This window comes from Puntigrus tetrazona, chromosome 19 (genome assembly GCF_018831695.1).
Source record: "Puntigrus tetrazona isolate hp1 chromosome 19, ASM1883169v1, whole genome shotgun sequence".
Classification (NCBI taxonomy): domain Eukaryota; kingdom Metazoa; phylum Chordata; class Actinopteri; order Cypriniformes; family Cyprinidae; genus Puntigrus; species Puntigrus tetrazona.
The window spans coordinates 10,026,712-10,048,713 of NC_056717.1; the positions used below are offsets into that span (position 1 = coordinate 10,026,712).

At 39.0% G+C, this 22,002-nt stretch overlaps 1 protein-coding gene across 2 annotated transcripts in view; it reads left to right on the plus strand.

The window, feature by feature from the left end:
• Positions 1-526: 526 nt before the first annotated feature.
• Positions 527-22,002, plus strand: part of poc1bl (POC1 centriolar protein homolog B (Chlamydomonas), like) — a 34,021-nt gene continuing 12,545 nt past the window's right edge. The window contains exons 1-3 of one of the 2 annotated variants that reach the window (XM_043217838.1): positions 527-718; positions 5,193-5,382; positions 20,515-20,955. In XM_043217838.1, coding sequence (XP_043073773.1) covers positions 5,258-5,382; positions 20,515-20,955 — 566 coding nt within the window. In that variant the 5' untranslated portion in view covers positions 527-718; positions 5,193-5,257. Of the gene's footprint in view, positions 719-5,192; positions 5,383-16,635; positions 16,913-20,514; positions 20,956-22,002 lie in introns of those variants that run through there. The other variant, XM_043217839.1, reaches the window with a different exon arrangement.

Genomic DNA, 22,002 nt, shown 5'->3' on the forward strand with positions numbered 1-22,002 from the left:
ATATATATATATATATATATATATATATATATATATATATATATATATATATACACACACACACACACACACACATATATATATATATATATATATATATATATATATATATATATATATATATATATATATATAATAAAGTAATAGTCATTATTGTAATGTAAATGTAATTAATTGCATTGAAATGTAGGCTAAGTGTATTGATTAATATTTGTCAAAAGAAAAAAGAATTCACAAAAAAATAATAATAATAACCTGCGAAAGATTCAGCTATCTGTGCATAGTGACGCAAGATTGATTGTTTTACTGTCGAGGGACTCAAATAACCCATTTAACGTTACACGAGAGCGGACTGCCCCTGGACCGTTTGCGGCGTCTCTTCCCCAGATCGCAGAGAGGAAATCATCATCTTCATCATCACCATCATCATCGTCGTCGCGCGGACTCAGATGGCCCGCGGCGCTGCGTCGATGAAATTGGATATTTAAGGCAGCGCGGAAAGCGGTTCACGTTCACTCTCAGCGGCGCTCGGCCAGAGAGGCGCTCTGCGGCCGCCCCGGCGAGCAATATAAGGCTCCGGTCTTGCCAACGCTTCGCATAACGTGACCGGGAGGAGAACGAGGCGCGGACTCCGCGAGCGCTCGCCGAACGCGGAGCGCGGCGGACGACCGCGAGCGCGCGCTTCAGAGGAGCGCGTGCCACCGAACTCCAGCTGCAGGTAGGTGAAGACCGCGCTCGCGCTTCTTCTCGTTACTAAACGTTTAATTGTCCCGCTGCGACCGCTTGTCTTTCGTTTGTGAATTGCGTTTGTCATTGTTATCCCCCGCCACCGTTTCTTTGCGTGTGTTGGAACCAGGCGACGGCTGTTATTTACGTGCGTTTTGTCTGCAACGTTTGTTTTCCACTCGTTTCTCAATTTGTAAGTAAGTTAAGCAGATATCACCGCAATGCATAATATATATATATATATATATATATATATATATATATATATATATATATATATATATATATATATATATATATATTTTAGCTCACGAATTTCTAACTCTGCTGTCCTTGAACATGTGTTATTTGCATGCGATGCAGACATTTGGCAGGGACTTGCTTGACTTTGCTTATTGGAGCTCAAAGCCTTGGATGTCACCGACTGCGAAACTACATGCAGGAGGGCTTGTGCCCCCCCTAATGTTGCTCTGGCTCGGTCAGCCGTGCCTTTTTAAGTGAAGAAACCCGCTTGCAGTGGCGAGTAAAGCCTTTCCCCTCTCGCAGGTCGAAAATCTTGAGGGGGATGAAGTGTGCTGTCAGCACACTGGAAACGCTAAACCGGCTTGTAGGAGGCAGAGAGCTGAGTGAGTCTCTCAACGAATATGTAATGCAACACCAACTCTGATTCTGCTGAGACCTGCGAACCAGGGCTTAGGAGGTGCAGAGGTCTGTGTGAGCCACTCTGTTAAAACTCGCAAGTCCTCTTATAGTTCTGTCGCTGCACCTAAAGTGCTCACATTCGCTGGCAAGACGACAGATGGATACGAGAGCAAGGAGAGAGTTGGCACCATAATACCTGTCCCTGTTTTACTTGTCATATCATGCAGAAACAATTTAAAAAGCCTCTAGGTAGTTGATTTTTTTTTTCCCCCTATGGTGATTTTGCTTCCTCGTTTACTTTTGACGATGAAGAAATGATTTGATTGAAACCCTGACTTTTCGTACGCATTGAAATCCCTTGCTCTGTTCAATCCTGCGATCGCTCAACGAGAACTGAAGTCAGCATTAAAGCTAGGTTTGGAAATGACATGTCGTTCATCGAATAGTTTCGGTGCAAACTACGTAAGCGAACAAGCAAAAAAAAACAAAACATGGTTGCCTTTCGAGATGAATTTCTGAGGAAATAGATTACAGTCCTGACGGCGCAAAGGACAAACCAAAAGCAACTGGTTAAGACGTGAAAATTATGCAATAAAGAGTTAAATATAAAACGTAACAAAAAATATCAGAAGGTAAATAGAAGCATTAATATTTAATATAACTAAATATGATGCATAGCAATGATAATGTACTCTTAGGAGTTTTTATTTTTATTTATATACTTTTGAATAATATTGAACATTTAAATCTTACTTTTTTTTGTACAGTAAACTTCTTCGCTTTATGAGGTAACTTACACGTATGCAATTAAGCATTTTTTACTATAACGTAATATTTTTTCTCAGTAAAACAATGAACATTTTTCAGATGGGACGTGGGAGAGAAGGTGAGGTGAGGTCAGAAAACGACCACGAGCCGGACTCGGTCTCAGGAACGCCAGGTCTGAGCTCTGCCTACATTGCTTTTATTTCTTCCCCAACAAACAGTGATTTTTTTTTTAAAAAAACATGAGACGATTCATTCTTTATTTTTATCCGTTTTTTCAACTGAACATCGATTTTATCAGGTTTTTGCCTCAAAGGGAACTGTGCACGCTGCTGTTCACCAGAATGTTGATATTGCCCTGACCTCTGAACCGAATGGTTTACAAAGAGGACTAGAAGTTCTTCTTCTTCAGATGTCTAGCGCGCATCTCAAGGGACAACGCTGCTGCCGTGACAGCCAAGAGAAAACTGCAGCGGGTAACAGTCTAGCGGCTCTTTGTGGGTTTCACGATACTCGCTTATTCTCCTCTTACTCAAGTAGACTCTTCAAAACCACTAGAACATTTCTGAGCAGGGTAATTAATTGTACGGCATACGCCGCAGCTAGCAAACCTATTGAAGCTCATCGAGAACCGTTTCAACCGGTCTCGAACCATGAGACGCCTTGTCACAGGTCGCCCAGCGTAATCAGTTTGTTCTTTTTCAAAAAGGCGTTGAGGGTCGCCTCTACAGAGATAGCACTACAACCGCAACCCGCCCTTCAAACGCGCTCGCTTTCCGAGTGAAACTTTTAATTCACGATCCCAGTTGAAGCAGGTCCTGATAAATTGCGGTGTGCTACTTGACACCGTCGCGTTGAGCCTCCAAATTGATTTAATAAGGCTCTGTTTGCTCTGATTAAAAGCGAATGTGTTCAGTTTGGCCGCCCTGTGAATTAGTTCTCACCAGGCGGCTCTGCTCTTCTCCTGGCCGATTGTTCATGGATCCGATTGAAGTACAGTTCCTGTCACTTGACATTGCGGGATGGCCGAGCCTGGCACAGAAGAAGGATGTTTGTTGGCCTGCGGATTGCAGTGGGCTTATTGAAAACTGGACATCCATTGTTTTGCACACAGGAAGGACTGTAAGCATTTGTTGTGGGACCGAGCACAATGGACCCTCAAACTGACCCCGAGGTCACTGCCCACTGCTCCGTGTCGGCTTTATAATGCAGGAAAGGGTGTTTAAAGCGCGTCTTTCACATTGATATCGTCCTAAACCCTCCTCTGTGGGGTCTGGCTATTGTTTCGGTGTGTACAGTACACCATTGTGGTCTTCGATGGAGGCAATAGGTACTTAGTAGGCAGAACACGTATGTGTTTCATTCTTTACTGTGTAAGTGGTTCTCATTAGCTTACATCAATTCTTTAATTACAAATTTCATTAATCGCCCTCAGCTCCTTCAGCAAACCATGAAGACTCGTTTGAATCCATTTCATTGAGGCGCCGATAAAAAGCAATTCAGGTAAGCAAAGGAATAAAAGCCTAAATAGATGGCCTACTTTTTTCTTAAAAATAACTCTGCTTTATTGTGAGACAAAAGTATGATTTCAATTCAATCTCTACTTTTTGACATTTCCTTTTCCCCCGGGTGCCGTAATCCACACTCAGATCAACTGAAGAACTATCTCTTATTATTATTTTTAGTTTTGTTTTTGCGTTAGATAGGGTATTCGTTTTTCATCTTACAGTGCCAGACCGTGCTCCACAGAACACATCCGGACTCTCTCAGGTCCGTTTTATCTGATCGGGTCCAGACTGAATTTCACCATTTTGTCAGCACGTAGGTTTTTCCTGCCAGCTCTTCTTTCGGTTTCACCTTGCTGGGTCGTCCTTGGACTGACTGCTGAAGCGCCATGTAGTGCGTCTCCCTGCAGTTTCAGAAGTAGGTTGGACCCATTTTCACACGAGGAGCTGCGAGATTTCACTGATTGCCGTCTCTCACCTTAATGGGGGGGAGATATATGAGGTTGTAATGTAAAATTTAAAAGCAAGGAAATTAAAAGGATTGTTCACCCAAAAATGTGTGTGTATATATATATATATATATATATATATATATATATATATATATATATATATATATATATATATATATATAATTACATAAATGCATTTTTTCATTGTGCATTCCAATCAAACAGCAGTTTAGTTATTTTGATTAGATTAAAAAAACAACTGAAAAATACAGCTAACTAACACAAAAAAACACATCTAGCTATCTATCTATCTAACTATATATATGTATATCAGTACAACATATACACATACAAAAATAATATGGAATAATATCGAATAGACTTCCTTTGATTTAATTGTTTTGTTGAAAAGGCGCTTTATAAAATAAATGCATTATTATTACATTTTACATATATTTTGTATTTTAAAAATAGCATTTTATGTCATTTGCACTATTTCCAAAAGTTTGGGATCAGTAAGATGTTAATAACTTCACAAAAGATTTTATTTTCCGTCAAAGAATGTTCACCCAACTGATATGACAGGAATGACATTTTTCAGGGTCAACTGTTCATTTAAGAAGCTGATGTTTTATTCATTTGACAAGGTTTATTGTACTTTAAGAGACTTTCATGGTACATCTAAAAATGGGGTATCGGCACGGCACCTTTTATCATGCATTTCTAAAAGCATTTTGAATATCTGTACGTTCTAAATTACAAATTTGTCACCGACCCGTCTGCCTCTTGCCTGTGGGATTTACATACCTGTGATAAAAATGGAAATGCCTTGCTCTGACTTTGTTCGATATCTGAGGAAGACTCTCGAGAGATTCTCCGTCTTTGCTGGAAGGTGCCTTACGATGTCATTAACCTCACTTTAAGCAATTTGGGCCAGAGTGGCTGCGTTCCCCCGGCGTGGTCACACGCCTGAGAGGGGCAGGGCTACTCCGACGCCAGATGAAACAAGGGAGGCTATTTTCAGTGTTTGTGATGGATGTGGCGTTCGAGGCATGGAAGCGTTCTTTCTCTCCTTTACGCTCTCGTGTCTTTTTTTGCGCAGCAAGGCAGCAGAAGCGGGAGAGCTGAAGGTGACCTGTGGCCGGGCCGGGGGCTGCAACACAGGACATGGGAGCTGCCTCTCACTCCCGCTCGTGTCTTGTGTTGCAGCCAGTGGAACTGCTGCACTGTCCACATCAGAGACGGAAGGAGCGCTGCACCATCTTACAGGGGCTGAAGAGAAAGCGCAGTGTGTAAGTTTCTGAATAAAAGACATAATAGCTTTTAAAACCGCTTTTAAAAGTGCAGAGGAAAAGCGGCAAGTACTTCTTTGTAGTAGGGTAAAAGATCTAACACTCATTTATTTAAAGAAACATTCAAAGTGGAACTCAAAACGGTTGTTTTATTAGGCCAACATTCTTTTGGAAAACACCTTTTGGTGCAAAAAGTATAAAATAGTAATGACATTTTGTATTCATTTATTTCGTTTTATTTAATATTTTACATTGCATTTAATATTATAGTATTATGCACTCGAGGCATGTACCGAGTTTTCCAAAAGATATTAAGCAACACACATGTTTTCAACATTAATAATAATCAGAAATGTTTCTTGAATAGCAAATCGGTATATTAAAATACTTTCGGAAGGATCATGTGACACTGAAGACTGAAATAACAATGGATAAGTATAAGGCTATACACACACACACACAAAGTATGTTGCGTTTCCATGTTTTATGGGGACATTCCATAGGCGTAATGGTTTTCCTACTGTACAGACTGTATGTGTTATCGTCCTACGCCTAAACCTACCCCTTAAAGAAAACTACTGAGATTTTTAGATTTTCAAAACATTTAATTCTCTATGTTTTATCAGCTCGTTTCCTCATGGGCACCTACAAAAATGTCCCCACAAGTTCAAAATTCACTGGTTTTCCTATCCTTGTGGGGACATTCGGTCCCTATATCTGGTGCACACACACATTTATGTATGTATGTGTGTATTTATGTATTTAAAATGTACAGCAGCTGACATTTCAGCAGCTGTTACTCCAGTTTTCAGTGTTACAAGAAAAATCATGTCAAATATTGTTTGTACAACAAACGAATAACTTTTTAATGATGTATTCAACTAACAAATTCCTTTTTATCATCTTAGGCACTCCTAAACTGAACTATCAGTTTTATCCCCTTTAGTAAATGCAGCATGTTAACACTGATGCACATGTGATTAGTTTAGAAAAAACACTCTATCTGCTGTCTGTTTCTTTATTAATGGTTTTTTTCATCTTCCTCAAGGTTATGCACGAATAACACAGATTGGCTTCACTCTCAGTCTTATATACAGATAGAAACGCTCATAGAGAAAGAATAATGTATAAATATTCGGCTCATGCAAACTGAGACCTGCCAGAGCTGAAGAAAGGCGAGCGGCGCTGCCCATTTAAACTTGTGAAATGAAGTAGTTTTCTGTCAGGGATGTCATTTGATTGGAATTTAAATCCAGCAGTAGCTCAAAGAGAATTGTTTGTGTCAAACACATTGTGATGGGCTGAATTCTGAATGCAGCGTGACAGGACTGACTGTGCTTTTATCTGGAATAGGACAAAACTGCATTACAACAAACAATGCTCTCAGTGAGCTACATCATCTAACATGATATAAAAGCCAACACTGACAGAAACGATGCGTTTTTTCTAGCGCTGTCAAACGCTAAATCGTGATTTTGTTTACACAATACATGGGTGTGTACTGTGTATATTTAGTATGCATATATAAATAAATATTAAAAATATATATGTTTATATATAACATTATGAACAATATATATAAATTATGAACTCTATATATATATATATATATATATATATATATATATATATATATATATATATATATATATATATATATATACAAATACATGGAAATATTGTCTAAATATATATAATATGTGTGTATTTATATATGCATAATAAATGTACACAGTACGCATAACGTATATCATATAAACAACATTTTTTATTTTTATGTGATCAATCTTGAGTTAATGTATACTCAATTTATCATTATTAGAGTCAGTTAGTGCATTTACGTACTTAATACATAGTATCTTATTATGTCATAAATAAATGGATATGAAATGAGTTGTATATTAAACATGTACTTTAATATATATTATATAAGTAATAAATATATATATATATATATATATATATATATATATATATATATATATATATATATATATATATATATATATATATATAGATAGATAGATAGATAGATATAGATATATATAGATATAGATATATATGGTTGACAGACCAGAAAATATTCACCTTTTTTTCTCCAAAACATTATTTAATTTCATAATGTTCATGAAAAATGCAGCCCTCAATAGGGTCGAGGTCTGGACTTTGAAGAGGCCAGTCCATCATCATTTTTAATGTCCCAGCAGATTCTTTCCGTCACAAGGTAGTTCCAGCAATAGTTCCTTTTATGAGTATTGTAATGGTCGATACAACAAAAACAACTACAAAAGAAAATATGTCTGTATGAGGCACACAGTTTGTAGAACATCGGATATTGAGCACAAGCCATCAGCCAGAGACGAGACAAAGGCCACATGTGACAAGCAGTGATCTGCATATCAAAGAGTTTTCTGCTCGGTGTGAATGGAGAGTGAATGTGCGTCTTTGCACCTGGCAGTTGACAGTACATCCAGTCAGAATGCTTTACTGTGACAGACCGTGTAAGTAATGGGCACACCGGTTGGTTTTGTCATGCCCGTTCTTTTGATTACCCTTGCAGCATGGACTAGAAAGCGCATCGCTCTCATTGGTAGAGTCAGGTAGCTGGCTCTCCGCCATGCCCTTTAGATTTGTACTTAACCTGAGCCTCTAGCTGCATTTCATCAAACCGCGTCCAGGTGCTGGTGTGAATGCACAAAACCAAGTCTCCGCTCAGCAGATCTATAAATCAAGCTCTTTATCAGCGATATTCGTCCGTATCTATTTACACATTCAAGGTCAATATTGCATTTTAAGTTAGTGACCTTCAGAAGGAGCCCTGCTTTATCAGTTTATCTCAGCTTTGTTAAATATTTGGTGTTAACATCTGAGCTGGTTCATTCAAGACAAAAATATTCACGATGGCCGAATCTACTTGGCAACCTTACTGAAATACATTTTCAAAGGGATAGTTCACCCAAAATTGAAATCATCACCATTTGAAGAGTTTATATGCAAAAACAGATAACAGTTTTTTTTTTATCATGGATTTTGCTATCATATTTTTATTGCGTTTGCTGTGTTTTTTGTTATTTTTACTTAATTAATCAAAATAACCCAAATGCAGTTTGATTGAGATTAATTGGAAGACACAATGAAAAAACATGATTATTGAAAAGATTTAAAAACTTTGTTTTTGTTAATGAACTCTTCTTTTGATTTTAGGTTTACATATCCAAATCTATATAATTTACATTATAGATTATATTTTTTAAAAAGTCTGTTTTTTCTTTCTCAATAAAAGTCAATAATAGCGTTTGGTTATCAACAAAAATAAATGAAAATTTTAAATGTTTTTTTTGCAGTTTCCACCATGGAATTAAAAAAAGGTCATTTAGACTTTTTATCAACCATTTCTTTCTGTATTACTCCAAATTTAAAGCATATATCCCTCACAGTTTTGAGTTTAAATCTCACAATACTGACATTTTTTTAAATTAGGGACTCTATTTTTGTTCTATGGTTGGAACTGGCTTTCATATCAGGCTACTATATCCTTTTAAGGGTAGAAAATTCTTCTTAAAGGGACGGTTCACCAAAAAATGAAAATTCTGGTATCATTTACTCGTACTCGTGCTCTTCCAAGCTCAAAGAAGACATTTCGAAGACTATCATAACCGCTATTTTCCATACAGTCATAATGAATTTAAGTGAAAAGTTAGCAGACGACTGACAGGATTTTCATTTTTAGTTGAACCATTTTTCTTTAAGGCAATGACTGCATGTTTTTAGGAGTTAAACAGCCTGGAAAAAATAATAGTTTCAAATAACAGCGAGAGAGAGTGATGTGGGTTATTAAAAAGAGATCTCTACTCCATTTGTTTCTATAATAGCTGTCTCTTGTCAGAGTGCTAAGACCTTCTGGTGCAGTAAAAAAGACTAAAGCATGAGAGAAAATGAGAAGAATGACTGGATGTCCTTGACAAAGCGCTGAGCATTTCAGATGTGTGGGTGAGTCTCTGTTAAAGCATTCAGCTGTGACACATCGCACAGACTGAGAGAGTTTTATTGCTACCTCTGCACGCCGAAGCCGAGCGCTTGAGTCAGCCTTTGATAACACAAACATCGCCCCACGGCCGCCTCGCAGGGGCTTATGCCAGTAATGGGAGAAATAATGGCCATTGATTTAGCCGAACAACCCGCTATTGTACGGTATCATTTTGGCACACAAATTCTCTTAGAAAAGCCAGATGCTGTGAGCTTATAAAGGACAGACAATGACTACGTCTAGGTCATAACAGCGAAGCCATTAACATGGTCGCCGATACAAAGAACTAAAGGCAGTTTCTCTGTGAGGAAAGGGCGATAAAGGATGTGCCGTTTATGTGACGTGTAATGAAGTGACTCCGTTGTCCTAAAGGCAGCGAAGAGGCTTTCATATCAAACGATCGTCCCGGTTGTCATCTTAAAACATTAAACACTCGGAGTGGAAAGACGGTGGCGGGAGGCGTAGAGGAAACACGGGGAGGTGAAATGGAGGACAGGGAAACCAGACAAGGTGACTATCTGTGCCAGTCTCTCTCTCTCTCTCTCTCTATCTTTTCTCCATCATGGTTTATTCATTCCTCACCCCAGGGCAGGGACAACTTCTGCTGCAGACGTGTCAAGAAGTAGCCTAAATATGCTTAGTGCCAAAAGTTATCTGTTAATTGAGCCGACGAAGCAATATGGAGTGTTCTGTTCTTCTATAGCTTGTGCTACAGATGAAATGAATCGCATGTTTTGCTTAAATCGATCTGCTACCGAAACAGACAACAAATGCATTAAATAAAGTTTTCATTGCGTGTGTAATTGTGTACAGCAATCCAGAATCTTGTTCGTTGTTTGTATCTTCTTCAGTAAAGCCGCGGCTTAGTTTAGACCAACCAGATGTCAAGAATTTTCTTTTTTATTATCATTTGGTGGTGTTTTTGTATGATTTTTATATCATGTAAATAATTGGGATATCATTCGGAAAAAAAAAACAAAAAAAACTGAGCGTAAAAGATCCAGCCCTAACACTTATAAACCAACACAGTATCGTGGCGATTCATATCAGTTTTTGATTTGGGAAAACTGTGTGAATTTGTATTCTCTAATTAAAGTTTAGGGGTAGTCCTTCATGCATACTTTTATTTAAGGTTCTCAAAAAAAAGTCTCTTTTTTTACTTGCCTTAACTGTCACTGTGCAAAAATGTCTACAATTGACGTTGCACGATTTCACAAAAACTAGTTTATTAACAAAAAAACGCCAGTAGGGTCCAGAAATGCTTTCTAGAGAAGCACGCTAGACAGCATCCGGACCTAGCAACACCCTAGCTACCGCTCAGAACACCTTAGCAACCACACAGCGAAGCCGAGGCGGATACAAATGCCTCGCAATCATTTTGCTGGTGAAACAAGCGCTTTCGTCTGAATGTCGTCGTCGCACGTAAACTCGGAGCATTTTCCAGACTGATATTTGTGCGAGTGCTGGAGATGTTGGTTTGATGGCCAACAGCCATGAAAGCACCTCAGCGTGCAGCAGCACTGAAGGATGTCATTGTACTCGCTTTTGATAAATGTGAGGGGGAGTGAAGCAAGGAACAATTCCAGCAGTGTTATCAGGAGCAAACAGGCAGAGTCATGGGGCCCCATCTGCAGGAACGAGATCGCGGCCGTGTTGATCGCCTTCCTGCGCGAGCGTCGACGGGCCGTGACTCATTCGGCTGGCAGAGGGAAGGCCATTCTCAGAGCATCTCTACACTGCCTACTTATTTATTGATAAAGACAAGTGACACTATTTAATCAGCGACATCATCTTTTCCCATTATCCCCCCCACAAATATAACCAACGTGTATGCCCATTTATATATAGATGTATGTTATCACGCGTAGATATGAATACAAATGTATAAATATTTTAGATGTGTATTTATGAATATAATGTAATTGTACAAATACGCAAGGGAATACATGTTAATTGGGATATGTTTTCCCAGTTAACTCAACAGCAAAGTATCCTAATTCACAATATAATAACAAAAATTATTATTATACATAATGTATATAATAATAAATTTAACTCCTCTCTCTCTCTATAAATATATATATATATATATATATATATATATATATATATATATATATATATATATATATATAATGTTTATATGTTTATATATAGTTTTAGAAAGGTATACACTTAAAAAATGTTTAGTTACTGCATGGATATATATATATGCAATATATAATATATAATAAAGTGTGTGTGTGTTTATAAAAAGTTTCTTTTTTTGTAATACTGCTTCTAATTTGAATCATCCACCTGTTTCAACTCCTGTTATTTGCACCAGTTTTTTCACCTCACAACATTTTTTTATGAAATGAAAGGGACAGCTGAACAAGACGGCCTCCTTCATTCACCACCTAGCAAGGCTTCCTCTTAGCGTCATGCCTCCTTCCATCTACATTTTCACCCTTTGTCTATAATTCAGCACAAACAAACAGTTGTGGCCGTTGCCAGGATGCCGAGTTCAGGTTTCTAGGGTATTTGATAGGGTTTGGGGAGGGGGTCGATGCCTGAGCCCAACACCCTGAGAGGACTGCTTTTGTCGCAGCCTCTCTATTTGTTCCCATCTACTAGCCATTATAGGCTTTCTTTAACAAGAATAAAGTAAGAAAAGGGGTAAACTACGCTGGTCCTACATAGAATCTACACAATGACACACAATAATCGGTGCAGACAGCTCTACACAAGCCTGCTCGGAGAGCGACTGCATGGCGCGCTGCTTTCTGTAACCCTGGAGCTGAAGAGCACCACAGCCACCCCAGTGACCCTTTCTTTAGAAGCAGAACCAGCGCCTACGAAACGCTTTTCTCTAAAAAAAAAAAAACGGGAAATATTGTACAATGAGGCCTGACCATTAATATGCATTAATGTGTGAATGTGCGCTCCTCTGGGAAATCCATATCGGAGTCGTTCACCCGGACTGTGTCCTTCACCTGATAACCACGAGTCTTTTCAGACCCGCCGCAGCCTCAACTCAATGCTGTTATTCTTCGTGAGAACGAGCCAAAGTCCGTACGAGTAAATCTTCAACGAGTTCGTCAGCCGGAGACACCGTTTTGAAGTCTGACTACGATTTATTATGCTTTTAAAACGCCTGCGGCCTTACATTTCCCAGCATGTCCGATAACACGTCCGAAAAAAAAGTGGAATATTCTCATGCGCATACTATAAAACTTGATGGTCGATTTTGCAGAGCTATGGAGTTATTGCTACGTCGGTAAGGTTTTTGAGGAATAAAGTTTTTCGCTTTTACCTTATACTTGATGCCAAATTCTCACATTATGCTAATTGCATTTGTAGTGAGAGGTGAACGGATCTGGTCTACTATATGATAAATCTGTTAAATGCCATGAGTTTCGTACAATAACCACTAGGTGACAGCCTTCACTTCATCAAGACAGGAGAGGAGAGACCATACAAATTGATCGTTTACATTTGCTGGAGCTTTACTGCAATAAAGTTTATTTACACTGCAAAAATATTTCTCACTTAGCATTTTTGTCTTGTTTAAATATCTAAACATTGTAAAATCAAGACAAATTTAAGCAAAATTACTTAAAATGTACCATTTAATGCTTAAAACAATATATATTTATTTAAATTTACCCCCTGAAAATAAGATTTTATATCTTGTGTTGTTTTGATTCTCAAATACATCGAATTTTAGACATTTGCGCTATAAAACAAGATACAAATATTGAACAAATAAATGATTTCATGCTGTAGGCCTTTATGCAGGTTTACACAGTGCTCTAAATGAATAGAAAAATGTGTGTGTGTGTGTGTGTGTCCCGTGTGTGTTAGTTTGAGAACAAATTTACGAAGCACGTAAACGCACGCACAACATTTGATATAGATGATTACAGGTTTTAGTACAATGATGTTGCCCCCTATATTCAGCAAACAGCACACCTCAAGGCCTAGCTCGACTCCGCAGGCTTACTAAGTGCGCGCACTGAAGAAAAGCGGTAATGTAAGACACACACTGTACAATGTGTGCGCCTATCTAGCAAAGGTTGCCGGAGATCTTATCGTGGAAATAGAGCTCCTTCTCTTGCAACGAGACCAGAAAGAAAAATCGATTGGTTTTGGCGTGGAAAAGACTGCAACGCAACCGGCAAAATATCAAGCTCCACAGGTTCTTGGCAAGCGTTAAAACCTCAAGGTGCAATCCAAAACCCCAGAATGAAAACGGCTGGCGGCGCGCGTTACGGCGTTAACGCCACACCAATAATTACATATGTAGATATTAGATGTCAAAATCACATGATTAGAGATCGAGCGGTGTTTTCTTTGGTGCTCTGTAAAAAAAAAAAATGAAACGAAGGGCTGTGTCTTTAAAAGCTGTCACGCTTCACAAGTACCAGATGGAGTCCGGCTCTAGCAGGACATGATGGGGAGGACACGCCAATCCTTTCCAAAGAAAACAAACTGGGTGCGGAACGTGTACAGAAATGTCACGGTTCATAAGATAAGGATCTTGCGATTGCCCTTGTAGCTGTGAGGCCATAGTCCTACATGAACCAAAGAGCTCTTTATCATGCACCGCAGTAAAAAAAAGAAAGGTACACATAAATTAAATGCTTTTTAATTACAAAATTAACTTTTTCTGTAACACACACACACACACACACACACACACATATATATATATATATATATATATATATATATATATATATATATATATATATATATATATATATATATATATATATATTCTTTACACACAGCTATAAACTCTTACATGGCTAAATAAAGGTAAATAAATATCCCGAAGGTCACCCGTAAAACATACAGAACTGAAATAAAATGCAATGCTGTTTTTAAGTTTTATCTACGTTTTCTGACTAATGATCCGATTGTTAATGACTAATGATCAAAATGTTAGTAATTCGGTAACTGTTCTGCTTCAGATAGACGAACAAATGAACAAAACAAGCGACTGCTATTTACAATAGATTAAAATTTTGAATTAAATAAATTTCTAGCTTTTCTGCAAAAGTATCGAAATCAAAATTGCTCTTTGTAAATTTTATGCAAATTTATTTCATGTCATTTGAAATGCCATTCCCCACCGGCTTCACGGATCTCTCAAAATATTCCAATATGCATGCATTTATAAGAGAGTAGTTAATTAATTTGTAAAAAAAAAAAAAAAAAAAAAAAAACATTTTTTCAATTTTTGGTTGTTTACAAGTGAATTCTGAAAATTGAAATTGAATTGAAAACCTTTTTTTTTTATGAGAAATTTTACTGGAGAATTAAGATGATTTTTACATTAAAAACCCCGTATGTGGCCGTTTAAATGAACGAAGCGGCAACATCCTGGCTATAAAGGTAGCGTCTCGGCGTCCGTTTGAATTATGCAGCGTATAAAACTATCTGAGACGTGGTTCTTAGTTTGATGGCAGCCTTGGGACAGATGAGAATGAGCATAAATGTTTCAGACAAGAGTCACGCAGTGCACTGGCAGGGCAGAGCAGCTCAGCTTTCTGTTCAACATGCGGCTCTACACCGGCCATGTTCCGTCCTCGTCAGTAATTACTCTTGATCTAGACGTTACAGTAACGGCGGCGATCACGTGCAGAGCAAGACATCGCAGTCAAATAAAAGACTGCACGAAAAGTCCGCTTTGGGCTTGAGCTGTTTAACGCGTTGCATTTAGTCGAGTCACGCTGAACAGAAGCAGCAGGATTGTGGTTTGTGTGCAGAGCCGGGAGTGACTTATACCAGGGCCCAGATATACCTGTTTCACCTGTACGGCCGAAAGGTAATAGTTAAGCACACTTAACCCTATTGTCTCCAGATCCAGAGGGTCGTTCGCAGTCTAACCTTGAACATAAAAGCCTCGCCACGTTGCAGATGGGAGGCGTCTTCGCGTTCAGGGCGTTGTTGAGTCAACATCTGAAGAATTACAGCATACTTACGGTATGGTGATTGGTTATAATCGTGCGCGATGCTGACTTTTTTTAAACCCTAAAAACCTGCAGTATTGCTTCGGCGAGCACCGTTTGTCTTATTTGCTAAGCTCTCTTCGTATATTTTGTTTTTAAATGGCTTTTTGAGGCTTTTTATATTATTTACTTTGGTCTGTGACTTTCAAATGAAACCGACGAGATGTTAGAGTTTGCTATATGATGATGTCTGAACGTATTTTGGAAGGACAGGAAGGAAGGAAGTGACTTGTGGCCGAGCCATACTGGGAATTTGTGCATTTCTGCATTTTGAGAGCACAGCAGGGACAGTCTGTGAGACTCGAACCCACAACATCAGAGTTATAAACACGACCGGGTTATAAGCGCGCTGGCCATTAGGCCACGACGGGCCCTTCTCTGACAAATACTTATATTTATATCCATTTAAAAAAGTTGCACATAGACCCATAGCGGGAAAAAAATGACAAAAAATTGTCATAAAAATTCGAAGCTGGATAGCGCAGACTTAAGTTTGGTTCATTTTAAAAAAGATTAACGTCTTAAGTTTATGACAACGATTTATGAACAGCATTTTATATAAAATGTGGTATTATCTGAAACATGTTGAACTCTAAACCCGCTAGAAAACGAAAGACATAAATCTGAATCAGTTCTGTTCCAAATTTGAGAACGATATCCCCCCGAAAAATTAGCTTTTGGTAAAATTTTGTTTGGGCGCAGTACCAATTTTCGCCCGTTAGATGACAGCAAAACCCCGCTGGTGCACACAGCGGTTGGATTTCTGATTTACAATAGTTTATTTCTCTCTAATATTGCATAAACTATTTTTTTTAAACTTACATCCATAGCAACAAACCCACACGATTATACCAGCCAAACAGAAACAAGTGACGACTTATTCCAAAACAACAACAAAAACAACAAATAAATAATACAAACAAATAATAAGACTGATCAACAGTCACACAAACAAACAAACAAACAAAAACCCTGGCATGATTGGACAAGTTAAAAAACAATCTATGACGCAAATAAACACTTGCGTAATTTATATAGCCTAAATAAAACAAAGAATTAAATAAAACAATATTGGCTCCTAAAACATAATTTGTACTTGTAAAATCATTTCAAACCACTGAAGCGAGTATTAAATGACGCACAGAGGCTCTCGAGTGTTCAGCTGTAATGCACGCGCATTGAACTCCCCGACTTCCCATAATGCTCCAGTCACGTGGCCCACTTTATGAAGCCAGACTGTCAAATCTGAAACTTCCTGGGCTGCGATGCAGCGCATGCCAGACCGTGACATTTACCTCAGCCATGTAACTCGTCAAAGGATCGCGCGTTCGTAAGGAGTCAAGCTACTTAAAGCGATTAGCGTGGGCAGTGCTGTGTGTGTGTGTGTGTGTGTGGAGTAAAGAGGGTTTGTTGTTTGAGGAGGATGTGTGTGTGCTGACAGCGGCACGAGCGGCAGACCAGCAGCTCCTTATATCTGTGGAAGAGCACGGCATGTAGAGATCAGGTAAGATCATCAGGTATTTAGTTACTCCAGTGTCCTGTGCGTGCGTGTGTGTGCGCGCGCGCGCGCGATAGAAAGTTGTTTTGCATGTCAACGAGTCGTCAGTCACAACACCGATACACTCGATGATCGTTGTTTTGGAGGCTCGTGGTCCATCCACGCGCGCGCTTTTACCCAGAAAGCCACTGCTCGGGTGTGTTTTGGATCGCAGGCGTTCATAAGTTCCGTGCAGTCCGTGGGTTACGAGTTACGAGCCCGCTAGTATTGATAGTTTGACGATGTCTACCGCATCTTCACGAAAAGATCTAGATCTCAGATTGCAGCGTGTCTGTCTTCTCCTTAAATAAAGCACTGCGGTGGTACCATGATGGGGTGATAGTGATACCACGGTGCCTGCGTACAAATAGTCATTTAATCTTCTGAATAATGGCATTGTGCTATCGTGGTTCATGCATCACGGTACCACCATGTTTTCAGTCCTACCGCGATACTTCTGGGTGCTTGTGTGTGTGTGTGTGTGTGTTGCGCGCGTCTGGTCTGATTACATGAAGGATGTTGAGAGATCCAGTAAGTTGTTTGGCGCAGCTGCTTATTATTTAGGAAAATTCCAATATCAATCTTCTGCTTCTCCCATTTTTTTTTCTTGCGTGAACCAGCTAAACCAGTAGAGGACTAGTCCAGCCTGGCTGGGTGGACGGCTTAAATGGCCAAGAGTAAACTGGTTAAAAAAAAATTAATGATAAATTAAAATATTTGCAGTTGAATTTACATTTTTGGGTTAGATAAACTAGTGCCGTCTAACGATTAATCGCATCCAAAATAGGTTTTGTTTAATTAATTAATAAATAAATACATGTGTATGTGTAGTATGTATATATAAAAATACTAGTGTTATAATTAGCGCGTTAACGCATGCGTCTCTGTCAAAATTATAAGAAGGAAATGCAGCATTTGCGAGCTGGTGATTGTCACAAATTCAGTTGAAAGTGGACGTGGAGGTATGTTTTGAAAAAATTCAGACAAACGAAAGAGGACAGGCCTCGAACGGAGAACGCTTGTCAGACAAGTAAATCAGGATGTTTCTGTAACAGTAATAGTACAGCAGAATCTGTGGAGGACTCTGGCCTGCATCAAATCATTCAAGTCCTGTAGGAAACGTTCCTGGTGAGCCACCACTGCTTTCGGCGGGAGCCGTATCGCAGCTGCAGACTAATCCACAGATGTTCTTACTGCTGATCCACGTGTAACAGCAACATCCACCTTACTGTAAACAGCGTTATGACTAAACTCTTCCTGGATGACTGTACGCCCCGGCTGTCTCATTTTCGCCTGCTTATTAATACAGCGCAAAAATAACCACTCTTTCATCGTTTGCTCCTCCTCGTGATGCTCAAAACCGGCGTGAACGCTGTTCAGCAAATGCCTAGCTTCTCTCTTCCACGCAGTGAAATTTACGTGTGACATGTAAACCGTTATTCTCTGACGGTTTGCTCTCGACAGCTCACGTCAATTCTGTGAATTTACCCTTTCGTGTAAGAAGGTAAAACGAGTTTCAGAAGAAGCAGCGCTGTTGTTTTTCGAACCCTTTGTGCACTAAACCACTTTCTGAACCGTATAATTCTAAGCTAATAATGCCACAAAGGTGATATTCGGGCTTCTCAACCCCCGAAGAGCCGAAGTTCCTCGGCTTTCCCGCATCCTTCCAGCCTATCGGGTTTAATACGGAGGTTTTTACGGCTGCCCAGTCAAGGGTTGCTTTCAAAGAGCTCTCCGTTTTGTGAGCCCGGAAAGCTTTTGTCCCTTGGCTTGTGACCAGTCTTTTGGAAAGGGCAGCTATACATCTCCCAAAGATCTGGTCTGAGCAGCAGAAGAAAAGACTTTTTCATAACTCTTATAGCTGTCATAAATGATGGGGGAAAAAAATGAGTCTTTAATATATAAATATATAAATATCGAAAATTAATTGTAAGGAAATAAATAAAACTTTGTTAAAATCAGTACAATTTTGTGTGTTGAAACACTTTTTGGGGCTGTTTTATTAGTGTTGTATCCATCACAAAAAAAAAAATAATATATATATATATATATATATATATATATATATATATAAAATATATTCATTTGTGTTGCAATGATGGCATGCACAGAAAAGTTATGCACCTGACATTTATTATTTATTTATTTATTTTTTAATGAGCGTATATTCAATACCGGGCATATGGTTTCAACATAAGGTGTACAGTTAAACCTATACGCGTGATGCTATTTTTATAGAGCAGTGAAAGCAATTTAAAACAAGCCAATAGATATTTATAGCATCTAGTTGGATCTTCTCAGAACGTTCTGAGTTTGTTTTCATGGATGTCTTCCCCTCTTTTTGCCTGCTCTTGCCCCCGTTCATAGAGCAGTTAATCCAGTAGCTGTCTGCTGCCAAACATTTTAACCACAGTCTCACAAATATTTGAAGTGCATCGACGGTCCATTATTTAGCGTACGGTTTTGTTGCATATATTTGTGTGCATAAGCGACATTCATCATTCAATAGGGTTAAAAGGTTGAAGTGTTGTGATTGAGGAATGGGATTACTGTCTCAGACTGTCTGTCTGTCAAGACCACTGTTCAGCTAAATCCCTGCCCGCTGAAATATTAATGCAGCTCAATTATGTGATTACTCCGTTACCCTCAGCTGATGATGGATCGTCTGTATTCTGTATTCAACCCCTCAAATTCAGCTTCAGTGATTGGAGGTGGCGGCTAGCGTGAGGCTTTGGTCTAAACGGCCTGCGATTTATAATAATAAAAAAAGTAGAAATGGTCCAGCTTAATAATTCTGACAGGTTTTTTTGTTGTTGTTATTATTTGAGTGCGTATGAAATAATTGTAATTTGTTGTTTTACTCACTTTTCTAATTCTGGACTTTTACTTAGTGACATGCAGTGCTGTAAAAACGATACCTTGTTTTTATTAAGATTACTGTGTGGAAATCTTAGAACTAAAGCCTGAGACCTGAGCATTACTAAAACTAAATAATAACTATAACTAAAAAATAATAAGTAAAATATGAGGTTGTTTAAATAAATAAAGCAATACCAACGTATATATGTATTTATACTATAGGTAAAGGTGGCTTTTCTGCTCACCACAGCTGCATTTATTTCATCAAAAGTAAACGCAGGAATATTGTGAAATATTACAATTAATAATTTCTGCTTTCTTTACATTTACATTTTAATTTACATGTATTTTAGATCCTATGGTGCTCCTGTCTTTAGTGTCACATCATTTTTCAGAAGTCATTCTAATATTCTAGTTTGCTTAAAAAAGATTTCTTCATATTTTGACGAATTATTTGAAACAAAATAATTTGTAACATTGAATTTTTTTATAAATTTTTTTAATTAATGCAACCTTTCTGTATAAAAATAATGTTGTTATACAAGTTACGTATAATGAGATAGTACAGTCAAGAAATTACTTTTATATTCATAAATAAGGCAATAAATAAGCATAGTAACAGAGGTGGTTTATTTTTGTGAACGCATGATTCTGGCCTAAGTATGAGTCTGTCACTAACTTGCGCTCGTCTTTCCTCTCTCCTCCTTCAGTAAGTTGGGAGTCTGGGGCTCTTTGACTGGTCCTGTTGTTGGTGCTGGCTGCCAGGTCATGAAGATCCGCTGGTCGAGGAAGTTGGCTCTCCTGGCCAAGGTCTGCTTCCTCTTCTCTCTGCTGTGGCTCTTCTACCTTCTCATAGTCCGTTCGTCCCCCTCTTCTCTTCCCGATAAAGATGGCCAACACGACATCCTGGCCCGTGATCTTCCATCCGTTGAGGAGGAGGAGGAGAACCCCGAGAGCCTCCGGCGACCCGTTTATGAGAAGCTCCCGCCAGACCCCAACACTCCTGGAGAATATGGCCGAGCCACTCGACTGACCCTCAGCACTGAGGAGAAGAAAGAGGAGGAGGCCAGCATTGAGCGCTACGCCATCAACATCTTCACCAGCGACAAGATCTCTCTTCATCGCCATATTCAAGACAACAGGATGCATGAGTATGTCTGCCGCACCGAGGAGCTTGCACACCCTACCACCTAGCAACACAGTACAGATCATAGTAACATGCATCACCTAGTAAAAACGCTATAGCAACTGTGGTTAACACCCTAGTAAACACAGAGAAACATGTTAAAAGCACTGGCAACCATCCAGAATGCTGTGGCGATGTCATGTTGATATTTCAGAGCACCCTAGAAACAGCTTAGCAACATCACTCAGAATAACTTCTAGATAATCTTAATAACTATAGCAAAGTAGTGATGCCACAACAATAGAAACTGTAATTGTATAGCAAAGCCCTAACAAATACCTAGCAATGTCTTAGCAATGATCCTGAGCTTGAACCACATAGCAATTTAGGACCATCCAGAACATCTAAGCAACTTCAACGCAGCATGCACCTTAGTAATTGCATAGAAAAGCCCTGGAAACCACTTGGCGATCATCTGAAACACCCCAACGGCTAGCCTTACAGGCTACTTAAAACTGTAGTAAAGCAAGGAAAAGATGGAGAAGTCAAACGAGCCCGTACCACGGTTGCCACACGTCGATTAACCGGTGAGGTTCATTTCTTCACCGTCACAACCCTACTTAGCAACCAACTAGAACACTTAGCAACTGCTCAGCAACATTTTGATAGCGCGCTGAACAACTATACTGCATATACTGCCAAGGTTGTTCCATTCTGGAGATCTCTAGCAAAAACAGCTGCACAACATTCATAACTGTATAGCAGCTGCCTAGCAATGCCATAGCAACCACCCAGAGCGCCCTAGCAACTGCATAGCAAAGCCCTTGCAACCACGAACGATACCAACCCATATTTTCCTGAGCAAATCCTTCATTTTTTTTTTATGCCGTCGCAATGATGTTTATCAAGGCAAATAAATGCTTTTCTACTGCATTACAAATAAGCATAAAAATAAATAGAGAAGGCACTTTTCCACTTCCCCAATAATTGAAACGATGTTCTGAATGGCGATTCCCCTCAGGCGATTTCTACACTTCACCTGTTTACAAATGTTGTCTGAAATGAACTTATT